Consider the following 11709-nt stretch of genomic DNA (forward strand, 5'->3'; position numbering starts at 1 on the left):
CTTTAAAACAAATAAATAAGTAAGAAACCCAGGCATGGTGGCACAATTTATAATCCCAACATCTGGAGTAAAAAACTGGGGCACATTTGTAATCGCAGCGCTCAGGAGGCAGGAGGATTGCTTCAAGTTTAAGGCCAGTCTGGGATACCCAGCAAGACACTATCTCAAACACAGAACAACAATGATAATAATAATAATGATGACACGTGCAATTTTTTAAAAAGACAATAACTAGGAAATGGGTGTTGGCTACTTTGTTGGGACAAGCGGATCCGTCCTCCTCTCTTTTTACGATGGACCAAGTGGACAACGACCCCAGCATTTAGTGTCCAGTCGGTGACCTGCCCCAGCTCCATTGTGAGTTCCAGGCAATTCTGGGCTGACACAGAGATATTTTCTTTAATGGTTTATTTCCTGACTTAAAACCTTTCATTTTTAGTTGTTTAAAATATTCGAAAGTTCAACTCACAAAGCCTGCCCCACTATGCTTCCTTCTCCCCCCATTTTCATCTTCGGAGTGCTCCAGACTTGGGCGCGCCCTTCCCCCATGGCATGCACACCCTTGGATTCCAAGCTCTCCAAACAGCAAAGACTCAGCTTCTAACCCAACTTATCTCTCTCCTTCTCTCCCTTTGCAATTTGGTGAAAGCTTTTTCACATTGCTGAGCTCCATTACCGCCTCCACTCCCTTCCACTTCCTTGGGATTCTTCAGGGTGCTAACTCTGGCTCCTACAGGACTTCGCTTCTCCAGCTCTGGGAGGGGAATATTTCATCATAGAGATTCTTTGACCTACTAGGACGGTTCGAGATAACTGTCAACCTGAAAGGCTTCAGGATCACTTGGAAGATGGGCCCCCGAGAACATCTGTGGGGGATCATCTAGATGACATTAACTGAGGTGAGAAGCCCTGTCTGCTCTGGTGGCACCATTCCCTGAGCTGTGGATAAACAAAGCTGGACAGCAGCTTGTGCTCTCTGTTCCTGATTGTGGGCATGGTGTGACCACGGCCCACAGCTCCTGCCACCTTGGTCCCCCCACCATGGACTGTGTTCTAGAACTGAGAACTAAAACAAACACTTTCTTTTATACAAGGGTTTCACCCTAGCAACAGGAAAAGTAGACCTTTACCACGAGTCCTATCCCAACAAATTCATCGCAGGTGTGTGTGTGTGTGTGTGTGTGTGCATGCAATCAGTACAAAGCCTGGTTTCCCTTAAATATCCTCAGAGCACTTACGTTACCTACAGGTGGGCAAAGTCCCCCAACGCAGGACCAGGTTATTACAAAATGTTGAGCGTCTCATGTAATTTAACAAATGCAGCTCAGTGCCCCCTGAACACGGTATATTTCCCCTCATGAGTAAACTCACTCGCTATCACCTCCCCAGCATTTGGGACTGAGTTCTGGGATGTATGCTACTAGCCAGGAAAAAAACAAAACAACAACAACAAAAAAACAAAATCCAAAGTGTGATTTTGGATGAATGTGTGCGCTCTTCACAGCATTGCAAAGCCGGGGAAGGCTAAGTTGCACCATTGCTAAGTTGGGTGCTCTTTGTAGTACCACTATTACAGAAGGGAAGACTAAAGCTCACAAAATTTGGGTGGCCTGCCCCAAATCATAAAGGCTATTAAGTGGTAGAGGGCATAAAACCGGAAACTCTACCCTTGGGGGCACGTTTCCCACCCAGCTGCTCCCTCTGCCTCTCTGAGGAGGGAAACACTAGGAGGCTGCAGGGAAGGGCACCCTGAGGTCAGACACTTCCTGGTGGGTCTTCTGGGAACCAGATGAGGGTGGAGGCAATTTGACTCACTTCAATGGCCCAGAGAACACAGGTCTGTGGTTTGAACAGCTGGGACAGCAGGTAGAACCTTACACTCTGGACTGGATGCCAGAGGCCTGCTGGGCAAAGGCTTGGTCACCATCAGCAGTCACAGAGCCTCTGGTCTCTCTCTGGGCCAGTCTGGCTGAGGCTCGGTCTTTTATTTCCAGCCTTCCTTGAGAAAGGGTCGAATTTTTTTGCTGAGTCCATGCCTGGTCCAGTCGCCTTCTACAGTACAGGTGGCTCATGGAGGGAGCCTCTCCGTGCAGGCACACATGCTCCTGCACACGTGTGCGTGCGTGTGCACATACACGGTTTGAACCATTTGAGGGATGACTGGAAGTCGAGCCTTCTAAGAAAGCGGGTGAGATCATGAATAAAGCACTTCAGGGCAGCACAGCAAAAGTCGTAGACGGACGCCGGGACGTGTACAAGTCTAAGAGAGCCATTTATGCAGGCTCACTGGGTCACTGAATACATTTTGGGTAGGAGGCACAAGTGGAGAAAATGAACTTCTTGCTCAACTCAGCACCATGGGTTCAGACCGTGGATGGGCTCATAAAGTGAGTGCAGGACCTGCATCAGACCAGGGCTCAGACAATGATCAGAGCGCAGCCTTATAAGGACCCTCCTCTCTGTGTTTCAGTTTGCATATCTGCGTGGTGAGTGTAAAAATATCCACTTGGGCTCAGCGGTTAAGAGCACTGGCTGCTCTTCCAGAGGGCCTGAGTTCGATTTCCAGCAACCACATGGTGGCTCACAACCATCTCTAGTGGAATCTGATGCCCTCTTATGGCATAAAGTCATACATGCAGATAGAGTACTCATATACATACAATAAATGAATGAATCTTAAAAAATGTATCTATGTGGGACTTGGGATGGTTGCATATGATAATGAGATCAAACCAAACAAAAAGACGATGCTGTCTGAGTTACCCATTGTTTCTCAGGGGATGATCCTTACTGCTCACATACCAGACCCAGGAATGGGGGACAGCTAGCCATGAACAGGGAAGGGCTTGATTTTATTGATTGACTCGTTGCTGCCACAGGGATTGAACCTAGGACCTCATTCCTGCCAACTGGTCAAGCGTTCTACCATTGTTCCAGCCCACGGCAAGAACAGCTTTAGAGGGCTAAATGCCACCGATCCGTGGGTTCTGATGCCATCTTATTTAACTTGCTTCCCTTTGCAGTTTGGGAAAATTGAGGTCCCCAGTGATGCCTGGGCCGAGGTCCCCCAACTCCTGACATTCATTCCTGAGCCTGTGTTTCTGCCACAGCCCTGTTCTGTCATTCCTGAGCCTTTTGGGACCTGGGGATGTTACCACCCCTTCAGGACCCCATGCCCAGAAACCGAAGTAAGGGTGAGAGTTCAGTAGCATACATTTCATGACCCACAATCTCATTAGAATCTTCCAGAATAAAAGCCAAGAGAAAATAAAATGACTAGTCAGGGCGCTTCAGAGACCTTAAACATTAGATCAATTACCAAGATAGTTTAGGAAGGTTTATATTTCTCTTTTTCATACTGGACTTAGAATAAGCACTTTCTCCCAGGAATTTAACCGTATGGCCCCACCTGGTGGAATTGAAATGGGACTTAACTCGGATGCTTGTAATGTGTAGTTTGGCCCTTCGGATGTTTTCAGAGTTCTGAAGCAGCTGTTTCGGCTGCGAGTAGGGTTCAGTAGCTGCTGGATTTTTCCAGATCCTTCCGAAAACTTCCAGCTTGGTCATAACCTTAATCAACACCCAGCCCTTACCATCTCCACTTTCTCAAGCCAGTGGCTCGCCTCACTGAATACCTTAGGTACCCTGGGATACCAGTCTGCTCTTTCCTGGGAAGAGAGGGCAGAGAAGGGAGGTCTGTTCCCTGCAGGTGAGAAAACTCTCTGGCATCTTAGGAATCCACACTTAGCATGGTTGTGTTCCAACAGGTCTGGATCCTGTTTTCCCTAGAGGTTGCCCTGTCCTTAGGATTTGCACAGGCCATGACGTCCCCCACAGGGTGACATGTTGGCAGGCCTCTTTGTAGGGAGATCACCTCGGCACTTAACACTTTAGTGCTGGGGTCAGACCAAATGTCTGTACATCAGGCCTCCTCTCTGGCTACAGTTTGGTTTTAGCACACTCCTCTGTAAACTCAGAGTGACCAGGGGTATCTTGGAGCGCGGACAAGCACGGCTTAGTGACTGGCTTAGGAAATAGTGGCTGCCATCATTAAGAGATCAGAACTCTTGTGAAGCGGGCATAGGAAAGTAGTGAATTCTGGCTGGTTAGTTTTGCTACCATGGGCTTGTTTGGGAAGCTGGTTGAGGTGGACAGCAGGTTTCCAGCTTATCAGAGAAAGTAATCTGCTCCAATAATTATAGGCCCATGTTTGTTATGTTAGGAAAAAATGAGGGTGGATTCTCACCGCTGAGACTTCAGTGAAGCCCGGGAAGTTTCAGAACGAGGCTGGGGACTCTGGAGCCCAAATCCTCAAACACGGTCCTCTCAATCTTGATTGATTCCTGGGCTAGTTTGAATCCATGAGTATTACAGTTGTGTGAGTGTCCACTGACAGCTTACACGGGAAGCCAGCTGCCTGCAGGGCTGAGCTGGTCCTGGCGCTTTTCACTTCCTCCCAGTAAGGGCTTCCCCCTTCAACTCAGCAGAGGCTTCCCCTCCTTCACACTGTGTCACTGCCTCCTCTTGGGGACCTGTTTTAGACCTCACAGAACTTCCACCTTAGCGTTGTGGACATCCCCAAGAGACAAGATGTTCAGGGAACTTCTGGGAATTGGAAGTCACCACACGGCTCGAGAACCAAAGCTGTGGAACTTGCAGCTGACATGGCACAGGTTGCCCCAGACCCCACGACTTACCCAAGGCTCCTTGGCAGATATCTGTGCGGGTGGCTCCTCCAACAATGAACTGGGGGTCAGAGCAGATCTCCTAGAAACAAACCCACAGAGTAAGGTCAACCTAGCCGGCAGGAGCTTGTGAGTCCAGCCTCTCCTCCTCATGCCACTCAGCTCTGAGGAGAGTTCCACAGTCAGAGCTCCGTGATAGTCATGTGACCCTGCTCCATTGGCCCTAACGGGGTGGGACGGGGAGGGGGGCTTCCAGGAAGTCATCAGATCCCACACATTCCAAATCACCTGCAGTCGGCTCCTTTACGCTGTTTGCCAAGGGCAGGGAGCACATCCAGCTTCCTCTGCCAGGCTTTGGGACCTTCCATGCTAAGTTCCCGACTGCCCACCATTCTGGCACCTTCTCTTCTGGGCCTGCATGCCAGTGGTTGGGCTTGCAAGGCATTCCTCTTTTGCCTACATTTTCCCAAACCGTTCATCTTTCAAGTCTCCCATCCCTCTCCTCCAGCATGAAGCCTTTCCTCCTCATTTAGCTCCACTCTTCCCTTTGAGTTCCATCCCAGAGCCTCTGGGAACCTAAACCTGTGCTGTAAGGTGGCGTTCACGGGTCCTCCTCCATCTTTCTAAAACACGTGCTTCTTTGGGTTAGGGGACTGGATCCAGCCCTTCTGAGCTGGCCCCAGAACTAGGAGAATTCATGCACTCTGTACCCGCTGTGTAGACACTGCTTGGAGCCTTATCTCTTATAACCCTTTGGGGAAACTCAGGGTGATGTAGCTCCTCTTACACGTGGGGAGCAGCCCAGGAAGTAAAGTGATTGTTCAAAGCTCCTTGCCTCCCCAGGAGTAGAAATCACTGGGATTTGAACTCCTTAATGCTAAGCCTCTCCATCCTGTGCCTCTGCCGTGTTTGTTCCCAACAGCCTGATGGAAGCCACGGTGGAAAGGCTCAGCCCTCCAGCAGCCCCCTGGATGTGTTTCCGGATTTTGAAGAGCTCCACCCAAAAGCCACAAAGGAAGTCAGGGCCCAAATCTGAGCAGCTTTTGACTCAGAGATGTTAGTTTGTAGGAGTGCCACATCTGCATAGAGTGGCCTTGCCCCTTGGGCATGCTGTTGTCTCCAGCAGTCTTCCCTGGGTGAGAGCTGGGTCTAGCATGGGGCCATCCTGGCAGCCTCCAGCAGCATACCAGCTCACAGAGCATGCTCCCTTCCCGCTTCCCCACCAGTCTGCCTGGCGAAGGAAGGGATAGCGAGAATGCACTTCTGTCCAGGCAGGGAAGCCAGCTTTCCCTAAGGCCTGCCAGGCAAGCACTTATCCTGGGGGTGGCACAGACGAGGCTTAGTTCCAGGAGTTCCTTAATCACACTGATCAGTCAGGGACCAAGCTCTCACCTCCGGAAGGGGCTACCATTACACTTCAGGAACTGCCTCAGGGTCTCCAGAGAAGCCCAAGTTCAGACTTCACAGCCCAGAGACACTTGAGAAAACGGAGCCCTGCCTACAGCCTGTGGAGCCTGGAATTAAACACAGATGTAGCCATACAGCAGTAGAAGAAAGGAAGGGGTGCGGGCCTTGGATTCTGACAAGGTAGTGAGAATCTTGGCGATGCCTCTTAATGCATAGGTCCTAGGATGCGGGTGGGTTACTGGACACCCTGAAGCTCAATCTGCATCTGTAAAATGGGCTTGAAGACAAATGTACTACCCACAGAGACTGTTCTCAGGGTCAGGAGAGATGAACATTAATGGCCTTGCCAAGAACTCTAAAAATGACAACTCTATAGAGGACGATGTGTCAGCCTTGGGTGATGCAGTACGGCTCCTATCTGTGGCCTCAGTGTGGCCATGGTCATGCTCTACCTCATCCCTCTTGTAGTGGAGCCCTCTCTTGCCAGTGTTATGACATCCCCCCAGGAAGAGTTAGCAGCACCCGCCCCTGCCCCCAAGATGGCTAACCAGCTCCCTTGCCCTGCCCTGCTTTCTCTTCCTCATGGCTATTTCATTCTTTCTCTGGAAGTCATCTTTAATCCCTTCCTCTGTCATGACTCAACCTTTAACAAACTCAAGTTGCCTACAGCTGCCCAGTCACTCAAATCAAGCCATAGGTGTTAATGTGCTCTCTCTCTCTTTCTCTCCCTCTCCCTCCCCCCCTCTCTCCCACCCTCCCTCCTTTCTCTCCCTCTCCTCTTCCTGTCATTTAGACATCCTTTTAAAACACACACTTCTCTTCCATTCCTCCTACTCCAGGGTCTCCAGCCTGCCTGGTGCGGCCCCCACCCTCCCCCACCCCATCCAGTGACATTGCTCTTTTCCAGTCTCCAATAACTGACTAATGAGCCCAGGGGTCACTTTTTTTCTGTACCATTGCCTGACTCCACCAAGATCTTGAAAGACAGGTCAGGATAGAAGGCAGTTAGCCCAGGCCTGACTCCACTCCTGTTTTGTTCTGAGGAAGTCTGACATGCCCAAGCTTTAGTTTCCCCAGCTATAGAATGGCTATGTGGTGTGTGGCCTGTCCAGGCAGAGTTCCCGAAGTGGCTCTAGATCTCTATCACCTGTTGAGAGAACCTTTGCTGGCTTCAGAGACAGACACTAAGTAGTCCGTGCCTGGAATATAACAGGTGTTCAGTAAGTGTTCATTGACTGAATGGAAGGATGAAAGAAGGTGTGTGTGTGTGTGTGTGTGTGTGTGTGTGTAAATGTCAGCTTGCCTCAGCCTAGAGTCATGGTGAAAATAGTCGTTTCAAAGAATTATCCAGATCTGGTTGGCCTGTCGTTCTGTCTATGAGGGATTATCTTGATTGCTAATTGACTCGGAAGACCCAGCCCATTGTGGGGGGCACCATTCCCTAGGCAGGGGAGCCTAGATAGGGCAGACAAAAGCAACCACCTTGTAGCATTTGATCATCTCTGCTCTGGACTGTGGATGTCATGTGACTAGCTGCTTGAGTTCCTGCTCCGACTTTCCCTCAGTGAAGCACTGTAACCTGGAACTGTAAGCTGAAAAAATCCTTTCATGCCTTCCATTGTTTCTGGCCAGGGTGGTTTATCGTAGCCACAGAAATGAAACTTGGATAGAAAGTAAGTTGTAAAACAGTACACAAAAGTAAGGCACATTTTCTCCGGCTTGTGAGTCATCTCCCCAGCCGGGATGTCATTCAAGGCTCACAACAATTGTACATTCGTTCGTTTATTCATTTTCCAAATACTCAGTGACTTCGTTTTGTTGGTTTGTTTTGTTGTGATTGTCATGGATGTCTCAATGCCTGGCCTAGAACAGCACTTTATAAATGCTGAGGAATGAATGCATGCGTGAATATTGAGGAGGAACAGTTCTCTGAGACCCTGAGAGCACAGGGCAAACAACACACCAGCTCGGCAGAACAAGAAAACACATGGGACCGCATTGGTTCATGGGGGAAATGCTAGGGCAGAAGCTAGCATAGGACAGAGTACTACAGGGTGGGGAAGTCTGCTAAGAGTGGCCAGGAAAGGCTCTTTGGGGAGGAGATGTGTGACAAAGCCCCAAAGAATGTAAATGAACTAGACTTGGAGGTCGAGGGGAGAGCATGCCTGGCAGGTGAGAAGGGCAAGGGAAAAGAACTGGGTGTCTCTGGGAGCTGCACCCAGTGTGCAGGACAAGGGAGGGACTAGAGAGACTTAGCTTTCTTCATTCTTGTCTTTTTGTTTGATACAGTCTTACTTTGTGGTCCAGATTGGCCTGGGACTTACTAAGCAGCCAAAGCTGGGGCCAAGGTGTGTACCACCCGGCCTGGCTGAGGTGAGGAGCAGAGGACCAACGACTCACTGAGTGCACCCAGGTGCTCGCCGTCCTGCTCCACAGAGACTTTCTGGTTTTCCTTTTCATTTATTTTTTTTTAATTTGAGCCAAGTTCTCATGTGGTCCAGGCTGGCCTCAAATGCGCTATATAGCCAAGGCTAGCTTTGACCTTTTGTTGTTGTTATTATTGTTATTAATATTATTAATCTATTTATTTTGTGTGTGTACATGCCTGCAAGAGTCCTCATGCGTGCCACAGTGTGCATGTGGAGGTCAGAGGACAATTTTTGGGAGTTGATTCTCTCTTTCCACATGGGTTCTGGGAAGGTTGTTAAGCTTAGCAGCGAAAGCCACCTCAGTGGTCCCCCTGTTTTAACTGATCCTCCTGTCTCCATCTCCTAAATTCTGGGATTATAGACTATAATCTATAGATTATAGATTATACATTACTATGCACCTGGTTCTATGTGGTGTTTGGGGTAGAACCCAGGGCTCATAGAGCACCCAGCTGCTCTAGGGTACTTTCTAGATCTTGAACCGGATTCAGGATAACTAAAGTGGCTGGGGAAGATCAAGAGTATGGGAGCAGGGTACGAATGCCCAGTTCTAACAGGAATCTAGATTTCCTCTAGGTTCCCCGGAAAAGTCAAGACCAGCCAGGCAGAATTCCACTGGAGACTGAAACCACCCGGGAACTGGGAGGGCGTAAGGGCAGAGATCCCGAGGGTTGGCCTAAGAACATTTGGGAGTGGGACAGAGGTTCCCAGGTGAGGACTCTGGGCTAGCGAAATAATGAATAACAGGATCCTTAAGCCTTTCAATTCTTTGTTAAGTTACCCGGGGAAATACTGGGGAGCAGGGAGGGGTACACTAGCTACACTTTGAGAAATAAACAAGATCCAAGCTGGATAAACCCAACCATCACAGGTACTTGTGACCACCTATGTAAGCCAGCACCAGGCTGTGCCCACCCTTTCCTCCCCGAAGCAGTCGGAAGTCTTCTACCCTACTGGGATATTGACCCGCACAGCAGACCCATGTCCCCTCCCTCCATCTTACCACTAGAGTGCAATAAAAGTTTCACCCCAGCGGCCCTGTGTCTTCGAGGCTTTGTGAAGACAAAGTCGGCCTCCTGGGCGTGCCCGCTACTGGGATTTGGGGTCCTGTCCTGCCAAGCGCTCTGGGCTCTCTGGGAGCAGGTCTACTGGGTGGGCCACAGCCTGCATCTGCAGTCCCCTTAGCACCAATCGCGGAGCACAACCAAGCTAGCACTACCGAGCTCGGGAGCCTCGGGTCTTGGCCCGTAGCCTTCCACTGCAGCCCTTCCCGGCCCCACCCGGTCTCCGGGTGCTTCCTACCGTGGGCCGCTTCCATTCGATGCCCCGAGTTTTGCTGGAGTAGGGCCCCAACTCCTTGTATCCCAGAGAGGACGGCAGGGCGGGGAAGGAAGGATCCTGGAAGAGCGCCCCGGCCTCCAGGCATTCGTTCCGCAGCGTCTCATAGTCCTGGTTGAGGTACTTGACGGCTCTCTCGTGCGATCCCAGCCCCTCGGCCGCCTCGCGGTCCTTGGCTAGTTTGATTGCGATGCCCGCCATGGTACCGATCGGGCTGGCTCACTGCACAGGGAGAGGGCTCGCGGAGACGCTGGGCGCTGCACTCGGCTGGGGTGCGGCCGGGCCCGGGGCGCAGCAGCGGATTGCGGGAGCCGCTGCTGCAGGCGATGATTCACCGGCTAGAAGAGCCTGGGCCGCGGGGTGTGGCCTCGGCTTCTCCCGGCCTGCTCGTCGCCTAGCCCAGGACGCGGTCAGCCGGCGACCTGCACAGCGCCAGCCCGACCGTGGAGGACTGCGGGGCCGCTGCTGCCACCTTCGGACGGTTCCCGGGATGGCGCGACCCGGTGGCGGGGAATGCTCGCAAATTAGGATGGGAAAGTTGAGACTAAAACCCCAGCGTGTCGGTCGCGAGGAATGCCGGGCGAAACTCTGCAATGACTGTCCAGGAAACAGGATGAGTCAGTAGCAGTGTGAGCGTAGAGAGTAACCCCAGTTGCCACTCACCGGCCCAAGATCGTAACAACTCTGCAGACTCTGGACAAGTGCGTCAATACCTGAAATTTTATGAGAAGTGGCTGCCGGTGTGTTCATCTTACAGAAGAGAAACTGAATCCCACAGAAGTTCAATGATGTAACCCCATGGGTTAAAGCTAGTCACAGGCAGAGCAGGGTCCCTGCGATTAGCGGACAGTTACTTGTGCACAAGTTGGTTTGCACAATTTGTCAAAAAAAACAGCCATCCGGGTTAAATCTAAGTTTTAAGTAAAGGAAAAAAAAGTGTGGTTTTAGTATGTGTAGCCCTCAAATACCACCCGAGACCAACCTATACTAGAACAACCGTGTGAAGCGTATCTAAAACTCCTTTTACCTGGGAGGATTTATTGAGTTAACACTGAGAGAACTTTTAGAAGAGAGCCAGTGTTGGTGACTGGTGCCACCACTCTGTCAAGAGAGAATTTCTGAGCTGTAGTTCACATACAGAGAACTTCTGGAATGAATACTGAGAGGGTTATATCTGCCTGTGCTATGAATGGTTTCCAGTAGGGGGCCTCAAGGGGAGACAGCCCCCACCCATCCATGTGACCCAAGGGGCTTTTGGAGATGATTGCAGACATGCTTCATATTGTCACAGCTGGAAGGGGAATGCTCCTAGCCTCTACTGAGTGAAAGCCAAGGATGCTACTATAGAGTTAGCGGGTCTTGGGCAGTGCTTTGCCACGTCCACAGCAGTGACTGCCGTGTAGTGACAAAATGCCTCTGCGCTGGCTTTTGCCTGCTGAAGGATTGGGGTTAGAGCTTCTTGGAGCGAAGCCCCAGGTGGTCCCCCTGGCAATCAGGGGTCGAGATAGGACCTGATGCCATAGGCAGATCTCGTATCTGGAGATGGCCTTGAGAGCGAGCCCTCCTGACACCTTGCCTGATCTTTCTCTGTATTTCTTAATTTTCTTGTTTATAGCTGACCGCTTACCAAGAAATCAAAGTACGTCCTTGGCTCAGCTCCACCGTTCATTACAGCAGTCCTTGAGGAAATAAAGTATGCCCCACGCCACATGAGCCTGGGAAACTTTATTATTTATGAAACAGAAGCGGCTAAAGTTGATATGTTATGAGGGAATCGTCATAGTGAATCAGATTTAGAGAGAAAAGGAGAGTTAGAGAAAATTCCCCTTTATGGAAAGATTAGCTAGATC

General features: G+C 50.5%; 1 protein-coding gene across 1 annotated transcript in view; it reads right to left on the reverse strand.

Moving 5' to 3' along the window:
* Capn2 (calpain 2) overlaps positions 1 to 10070 on the reverse strand; it is a 50494-nt gene extending 40424 nt beyond the window's left edge. Inside the window, exons 1-2 of the mRNA XM_050142879.1 lie at positions 9824 to 10070; positions 4698 to 4767 (exon numbers count right to left, since the gene is read on the reverse strand). Coding sequence (XP_049998836.1) covers positions 4698 to 4767; positions 9824 to 10060 — 307 coding nt within the window. The 5' untranslated portion in view covers positions 10061 to 10070. The remainder of the gene's footprint in view (positions 1 to 4697; positions 4768 to 9823) is intronic.
* Between the last annotated feature and the right edge of the window lie 1639 nt (positions 10071 to 11709).

This window comes from Alexandromys fortis, unplaced genomic scaffold (assembly GCF_014885135.2).
Source record: "Alexandromys fortis isolate MF-2015 unplaced genomic scaffold, M_Fortis_MF-2015_v1.1 scaffold_51, whole genome shotgun sequence".
NCBI lineage: Eukaryota > Metazoa > Chordata > Mammalia > Rodentia > Cricetidae > Alexandromys > Alexandromys fortis.